This window comes from Chelon labrosus (genome assembly GCF_963514085.1).
Source record: "Chelon labrosus genome assembly, chromosome: 1".
Lineage (NCBI taxonomy): Eukaryota > Metazoa > Chordata > Actinopteri > Mugiliformes > Mugilidae > Chelon > Chelon labrosus.
The window spans coordinates 31,469,165-31,477,582 of NC_140337.1; the positions used below are offsets into that span (position 1 = coordinate 31,469,165).

The following is an 8,418-nucleotide window of genomic DNA, read 5'->3' on the forward strand; positions in this document are numbered from 1 at the left end:
CAGGAACAAGTGAGCAGCATGACCTGCAAGAACAAGATATTTTTAACGACCAAAAAAATAGATCAATACAAAGTATATACAAAAGAGAAAACAATTATGACATAAATGTAGTAACTATCCAAAACTGTCCATGGAGGATGTAAACATGAATCTAAGAGTAAAGTGAATAAAGTCCACATGTAAACAGTAATTACAAGGATGATGTATTTACATGTTATTGAAGTGGTAGTATGGGTAATAAAAATGAAAATAAATAAAAACAAAAATAACAATAAAAATAATCATTAAAATAATGTGCTATTAAAAAAAAATACTGCGGTGGAGGAGTGTCCATGGGCTGCTTGTTGACGGAAGTTTTCAACTAAGAGTCAGTTGTTTGTGTGGTTAGGGGGGTGGGGAGGTGTGAATGTGCTATTGTTGTGTGTGTGCATCAGAAGAATCAGAGGGAGAGATTGAGTGTGTGTGTTTGTGTGGAATTTAAGAAGCAGGATAGCTTTGGGGAAGAAGGTGGCCTTCCTCCTCTGAGATCCCCAGGTGGGGCAGTGGAGCCGCCGTCTGGAGGGGAGCCACTCAAATGATGAGTGGAGGACATGTGAGGGGTCTTTGGTGATGTTGTCTGCTAACATGAGTGTCTGTTGTGTATGTGTGAGAGAGTTCTGACAGGCAGGACAATGATCTTAGAGCAAACCAAGACAGTGCTCTGCAGCCGGTTTCTGTTTTGGAGGCCGATGGAGTGGAATAAAAACTCTGTAGAATGTCTTTGCTGACTTCAAAGGAGCATAGTTTCCTAAGGAGGTGTTGCCATTGATGATACCTCCTGAAAGTCTGTTCTGTGTTGGAGGAGAATTTCAGCAGGTTGTCAAAGATGGTGTCCAGATATATGACCTCCTCCACCAGCTCCACTGGCTTCCCATGAATGATGGTGGTGACTGTTGTAGCCAGAAGGTCACCACCATCTCCTTTGTTTTGCTGACGTTCAGTTCCATGTGTGACACCACCCTACGAACTCCAGAAGAGCTGGTCCATGGTGTTGTGAGGGGCCAAACAGCAGAGATAGAGCTGTGTCATCAGCGTATTTGACCAGGTGACAGTTGGGCTGTGTGGATCTGCAGTCATCAGAGTATAGGATGAAGAGCAGGGGTGATAGCATGCAGCATTGGAGGGAGCCGGTCAAGGTGAAACGGCGGTCTGAGGGGGAGTTGTTGACCAGTACTTTCTGTGACCTGTTGGTAAGAAAGTCCAGAAGAGGAGAGTTTTGTGGCCAGGATGTGGGGCTGCAGGGTGTTGAATGCTGAGGAGAAATGAGCAAACAGTAGTCTAGCTGAAGAGTGAGGGTGCTCCAGATGTTTGTGGATGCTATCAATGATAAATGTCTCTCCATCATTGACAACTCTGCCTGTGAAATATGCAAACTGGAATGGGTCAATCAGGAGGTCCGTTGCACTGATAATATTGTGTTTTATGATCCTCTCCATGGCTTTCATCACGAGGGAGGTCGGAGCCACGGGCTGAAGGTCATTCAGAGCTTTTGTCTTACTTTACTGAGGGATGGGGATGACTGTGGAGTGTTTCCAAAGATGAGGGACAGTGCTACTGTCCATGGAGCTCTGGAACAAGGTCTGAAACATGCCGTCCTGCTCTCTCTGGTTTCCTGTGGGCTCTCACCACATCCTAAGTGTTGAAGGTGAATGCAGAGCTGCCGGAGTTGGGAATAGATCTTAGCTCCTATACCTGTTTAGTGTTGTTTGTTTCGAATCTGGTGTAAAAGGAGCTGAGGTCATCTGGGAGGGATGTGAACGTGCTTCATCTTGCTTAACAACTCAAAGAACCAGATGACAGAGAAACAACACAGAATGTGGTTTATGGGATGTGAGGGGATTTCATTTACATCAAGTTTGGGTTTGATTAGATTTCTTGGTATTTTTGACAACAATGAAATGGATCAGCATTATTTTATCTGAACCCTCCCAGCTTGTCTGACTGTGAGTCCCAGCAGCTCTCAGTTCTTTAAAGGAGACTTTGTGTCTCTGAGCTGTGAGGAGGACGACAGCTCTGCTGGATGGACTCTGAGGAGAAACACCACCAAACGACAGAGGACTCAGTGTGGAGCTGACTGGGGAGAAGCAGCTGGTTCTTCCTGTAACATCAGTGGTATCTACCCATGGGACAGTGGAGTTTACTGGTGTGAGTCCAGAGAGGGAGCAACCAGTAACAGCATCAACCTCACTGTCTCTGGTAAGCTCAGACTGTGGAGTTAGTATTGATGAAGCTGTGTGGAAATGGATGAAATGCTGTAGTTTGTCTTTGTGTTGAGGTGGACCAGTGATCCTGCAGAGTCCTGTCCTCCCTGTGATGGAGGGAGATGACGTCACTCTGCTCTGTAAAACAGAGACCACTCCCTCCATCCTCTCAGCTGCTTTCTATAAAGATGGCTCCTTGATCAGGACTGAGTCTACAGGTCACATGACCATCCACCATGTTACCAGGTCTGATGAAGGCCTCTACAAGTGTAACATCAGTGGTCATGGAGAGTCTCCATCCAGCTGGATCACTGTCACAGGTGAGGAGCTTCACTTTCATTTCAACTCTTATTTCATCCACATGTTCACCTGACCAGGTGAGATTCTCTCTACAGAGAAACCTACAACCACACCTCCACCCACATCTACACCTCCACCCACATCTACGCCCCCTCCAGCATCCTCCTTCCACCTTGTCCACAGAGTGTCCTACCACCTGGTGGTGTTCTGTCCATACTTCATCTCCACTCTCCTCATGGTGTCTTTATGTCAACACAGACCAACAGGTAACATTCACTGATCAATCAATCAATCAATGACAGTTTTATGAATTAATTCATTGTCTACATTTTCTTTATCACTTGCTCTGACTACAGGAAATGACCTCCCCGTCTCCATGGTGATGACCTCACCACACGCTGAGCAGCGACTGGATGATGACTATGACGACGTCCATGATGTCACCACAGAGCATCACTTCTGAAGTGATCTGGTCTCTGGTCTGATCCTGAAGTCAGAAACCAGCATCATCTCTTCCTGTCTGTAGTTGATGTGTCAGAGTGGAGAGGATTCAGGTGGAAGTGAAGGAATCTGGAGGCAGATGTCCTAAACTGGCCACCGTACAGAAGCTAACATCAGAGCCTTTTCTCTGTTCTTTACTTCAATTTGAACACTTCAACAAAATTAATGAATGAAGGATATCGAACATGACTTGGTGACTAATTTCCCTTGGGAGTTACATGCGTGGAGAGCAGCATTATGGAGGATATATCTGTATTTTTATTGATTCTGTAATGTGCACAATGAATTTCATTCTGTAGAGAAAAAATAAATTATCCAAAGATTGAAATGTGTGTATAGTGACTTCTCAAGTGGGAATCTGAAGTATTTTGTAGCCCTTTCAGGTTTTGTTCTTTGGTTCTATACAAAAGTCCAAATGGAGAGAGGGCCTGGTTCTATTTGTTACTAGAACCTTTGTAGAATATATCTGCTTTGTAGTATTTTTATAAACTCTTTGTCCAGTTCTGAATGAGTTCAGAATGATATCATTGCTATCAGTGTGTTGAATGAATTATTCAGGAGTCTCCCCGATGCGAGAGTGTGAAGAGGTTGTGCTGGGTGGTGTACTGTCCTTGATGATGTTGTGTGTTCTCCTGACAACTCTGGTTCTGTAAATGTCCTGCTCCAAAAAGACCTTCCTCTCCTGAGCAGTGAGTATTACAAACCACTCTGTGATAGAGGTGGTGATGACACTCTCAACGTTACTTCTGTAAAAGTTGCTGAGGATTTTGTTCGACGTACCAAATTCCCCCATCCTTCTCATGAAGTACAGTCTTGTCCTGAACTCATCAGAGCTGCAGCGCCATCTATGAACACATCGTCTCCAACTTCACAATAGTCCTTTAGAACTGAAGAAGCTACTCAGAGGAGTGGTGAAACATCTTCTAAAAATAACTCTACAAGTCTAGTTGCATTTCCAAATGGTTTTTGGACCTGGATGGCTCAGAAACTTCACAGATACATCGTTTCCATGTGAAACAAGATGTCTGTATCAAACAAATGCAGATCTAACGAACTCAAATATCTCTTCTCTTAGTGTTTTGTTGCCACGTGATCGTGTGGTTTCATCTGCGGGGATTTTCTGTTCTATTCTAATGTCAAGCAAACAGGAAGTCAGAGGCTTTTAGTGTCTGTCAAACTGCTGCTGGTCTCATTTCAGTCAGCTGCAGAATGGAGGGAACATCTGTCCAGAGGCTGCTGGGTGAGTCTGATCTGCTGGATGTGTGTTGGTGTCTAAACGTTGAGAGATGATCACTGCTGCTTCCCACAGCAGAACAGTCATTAAAGCTCAAAGTGTGCTTTCTCTTTAGTTCTGGGCTCTCTGCTGTGCTGCACAACAAACCAAGGTTAGTCAACTTCTTCATTCTGTTTAAACCTGTTCAATCTTTGTGATCATTGTTATTTAGAGTCAAAGCTTTCACTCAAGATCTCTGATAGAAAAGAGCAGAAAGAGATGATTAGAAACATTGAACCTGTAGATGACCACTAGCTTCACGTCTCTGTAGATGTTCAGAGAAGATTTTAAGTGATTCAGATTCAGCTTCAGAAAACGTTTCTTGCCCACTTGAGGCAATTTAAGGCACACGTAAACAGCGTGACGTGAAAGTACAAGACATTTTTAATGTCCAAAAAAATAGATCAATGTAAAGTATATACAAAAGAGAAAACAACTATGCCATAAATGTAGTAAATACCCAAACCTGACCATGGAGGATGTAAACATGACTGTAAGAGTAAAGTGAAAAGTCCACATTTAAACAATAATTACAGGGATTATAAATTAACATGTTGGGGAAAAGGTAGTATGGGTAATAAAAATAGTAATAGTAATAATAATAATAATAACAATAAATAACATGCTACGAATAAAAAAAAAGGTGCGTTGGAGTAGTGTCCATGGGCTGCTTGTTGACGGAAGTTTTCAACTAAGAGTCTGTCGTTTGTGTGGTTAGGGGGGTGGGGAGGTGTGAATGTGCAATGGTTGTGTGTGTGCTAGAGAAGAATCAGAGAGAGAGATTGAGTGTGTGTGTTTGTGGGGAAATTGAGAAGCAGGATAGTTTTGGGGAAGAAGGTGGCGTTCCTCCTCTGAGATCCCCAGGTGGGGCAGTGGAGCCACCGTTTGGAGGGGAGCCACTCAAATGCTGACTGGAGGACGTGTGAGGGGTCTTTGGTGATCTTGTAGGCTAACGTGAGTGTCTGTTGTGTATATGTGAAAGAGTTCTGACAGGCAGGACAATGATCTTTGAGCAAACCAAGACAGTGCTCTCCAGTCGCGTTCTGCAGCAGGTTATATAGAAGGTGATGATGCTCTGTCATAAAATCTCTGTAGAATGTCTTTGCTGACTCCAAAGGAGCAGAGTTTCCTAAGGAGGTGTTGCCATTGCTGCATTGAGCTGAAGGTCATTCAGAGCTTTTATCTTACTTTTTGGGGGGATGGGGATGACTGTGGTGTGTTTCCAAAGATGGGGGACAGTGCTACTGTCCATGGAGCTCTGGAACGAGGTCTGAAACATTCCCTCTAATTTCTGAGTTCAATGCCTCAGGACCTGGCTACTGATGTTGTCCGAGCCATGTGAGCTGCTGTCTGTGGTTGCCCTGAGGGCTCTAACCTCATCCTAATTGTAGAAGGTGAACATAGAGCTGCCGGGTTTGAGAGTAGATCTTACCTCCTCTAGCTGGATGGTGTTATCTTGATTGTGTTGTCTGTCTCAAATCTGGTGTTGAAGATGTTGAGGTAGTCGGGGAGGAGTGTGAACATGTTTCATGTTGCTCAACAACTCCGAGAACCATCTGACAGAGAAACAACACAGAATTTGTTTTATGTGATGTGAGGGGATTTATTTGACATCAAGTTAAGGTTTTATTGGTGATTAGTTTTATCAAAGATAAAATGGATCAGCATTCTTTCATGTGAACCCTCCCAGCTCGTCTGACTGTGAGTCCCAGCAGCTCTCAGGTCTTTAAAAGAGACTCTGTGTCTCTGAGCTGTGAGGAGGACGACAGCTCTGCTGGATGGACTCTGAGGAGAAACACCACCAAACGACAGAGGACTCAGTGTGGAGCTGGGTGGGGAAATCCAGCTGGTTCTTCCTGTAACATCAGCAGTATCCACCCATCAGACAGTGGAGTTTACTGGTGTGAGTCCAGAGAGGGAGCAACCAGTAACAGCATCAACCTCACTGTCTCTGGTAAGCTCAGACTGTGGAGTTAGTATTGATGAAGCTGTGTGGAAATGGATGAAATGCTGTAGTTTGTCTTTGTGTTGAGGTGGACCAGTGATCCTGCAGAGTCCTGTCCTCCCTGTGATGGAGGGAGATGACGTCACTCTGCTCTGTAGAACAAAGACCACTCCCTCCATCCTCTCAGCTGCTTTCTATAAAGATGGCTCCTTGATCAGGAATGAGTCTACAGGTCACATGACCATCCACCATGTTACCAGATCTGATGAAGGCCTCTACAAGTGTCACATCATCAGTCATGGAGAGTCTCCATCCAGCTGGATCACTGTCACAGGTGAGGAGCTTCACTTTGATTTCAACTCTTATTTCATCCACATGTTCACCTGACCAGGTGAGATTCTCTCTACAGAGAAACCGACAACCACACCTCCACCCACATCTACACCTCCACCCACATCTACACCCCCTCCATCATCCTCCCTCCACCTTGTCCTCAGACTGGTCTGCCACCTGGTGGTGTTCTGTCCATACTTCATCTCCACTCTGCTCATGGTGTCTTTATGTCGACACAGACCAACAGGTAACATTCACTGATCAATCAATCAATGACAGTTTTCTGAATGAATTCATTGTCTACATTTTCTTTATCACCTGCTCTGACTGCAGGAAATGACATCCCCGTCTCCATGATGATGACCTCACCCCACGCTGAGCAGCGATTGGATGATGACTATGACAACGTCCATGATGCCACCACAGAGCATCACTTCTGAAGTGATCTGGTCTCTGGTCTGATCCTGAAGTCAGAAACCAGCATCATCTCTTCCTGTCTGTAGCTAATGTGTCAGAGTGGAGAGGATTCAGGTGGAAGTGAAGGAATCTGGAGGCAGATGTCCTAAACTGGCCACCGGACAGAAGCTGACATCAGAGCCTTTCCTGTGCTCTTCACTTCAATTTGAACACTTCAACAAAATAAATGAATGAAGGATATCGAACATGACTTGGTGACTCATTTCCCTGGGGAGTTACATGCGTGGACAGCAGCCAGATGGAGGAAGTATCTATAATTTTTATGGATTCTATAATGTGCACAATCATAGAATTTGATCATGTAGAGAAAAAATAAAATTTCTAAAGGCTGAATTGTGTGTACATTGCCTCTTCAAGTGGGAATCAGTATTTTTTTTGTAGCTGGATGCCTTTTCACTTTGGGTACTTTGGCTTTATCCAAACATCGAAATGGAGAGTGGGCCTGGTTCTATTTTTACTAGAACCTTTGTAGTATATGTCTGCTTTGTGGTATTTCTATAAACTCTTGGTCCAGTTCTGCATAAGTTCAGAATGATATCTATCTACACGCCATCTATTAACACACTGTTTCCAACTTCCCAACAGTCCTTTAGAACTGAAGAAGCTCCTCAGAGGAGTGGTGAAACTTCTTTTCAAAAAAACTCTTCAACTCTAGTTGCATTTCCAAATGGTTTTTGGATATACCATGACCTGGATGACTGAGAACCTTCTCAGACACACCGTCTCCATTTGAAACAAGTTGTCTGTATCAGATCTAGCAAACTCAAAGATCTCTTCTCTTAGTGTTTTGTTGCCACATGGTCATGTGGTTTCATCTGTGGGGTTTTTCACTTCTATTCTAATTTAAAGGAAACAGGAAGTCAGAGGCTTTTAGTATCAGTCAAACTGCTGCTGGTCTCATTTAAGTCAGCTGCAGAATGGAGGGAACATCTGTCCAGAGGCTGCTGGGTGAGTCTGATCTGCTGGATGTGTGTTGGTGTCTAAACGTTGAGAGATGATCACTGCTGCTTCCCACAGCAGAACAGTCATTAAAGCTCAAAGTGTGCTTTCTCTTTAGTTCTGGGCTCTCTGCTGTGCTGCACAACAAACCAAGGTTAGTCAACTTCTTCATTCTGTTTAAACCTGTTCAATCTTTGTAATCATTGTTATTTAGAGTCACGGCTTTCAGTCAAGATCTCTGATAGAAAAGAGCAGAAAGATGATTAGAAATACTGAACCTGTAGATGATCACTAGCTTCATGTTTCTGTAGATGTTTACAGAAGATTTTAAGTGATTCAGATTCATAAAAGTTTATTCGTCCCCAGGGAGCAATTTAAGGCACAAGTGAGCAGCATGACCTGCAAGAACA

At 43.9% G+C, this 8,418-nt stretch overlaps 2 protein-coding genes across 2 annotated transcripts; both read left to right on the forward strand.

Moving 5' to 3' along the window:
- Positions 1 to 1,577: 1,577 nt before the first annotated feature.
- Positions 1,578 to 3,639, forward strand: LOC311492607 (Fc receptor-like protein 5; the record flags this gene model as incomplete). Its single annotated transcript, XM_084550930.1, has 5 exons — positions 1,578 to 1,617; positions 1,972 to 2,235; positions 2,315 to 2,560; positions 2,636 to 2,806; positions 2,897 to 3,639. 5 exons carry the CDS (start codon positions 1,578 to 1,580, stop codon positions 3,001 to 3,003), a joined length of 828 nt encoding a protein of 275 aa, XP_084407056.1. The 3' UTR covers positions 3,004 to 3,639.
- A 2,361-nt stretch (positions 3,640 to 6,000) lies between these two features.
- LOC311492615 (Fc receptor-like protein 5) lies at positions 6,001 to 6,990 on the forward strand (the record flags this gene model as incomplete). Its single annotated transcript, XM_084550941.1, has 3 exons — positions 6,001 to 6,268; positions 6,348 to 6,593; positions 6,669 to 6,990. Coding segments are annotated over 3 exons (699 nt in total), but the record flags the coding sequence as incomplete, so codon positions are not given.
- Positions 6,991 to 8,418: the final 1,428 nt, after the last annotated feature.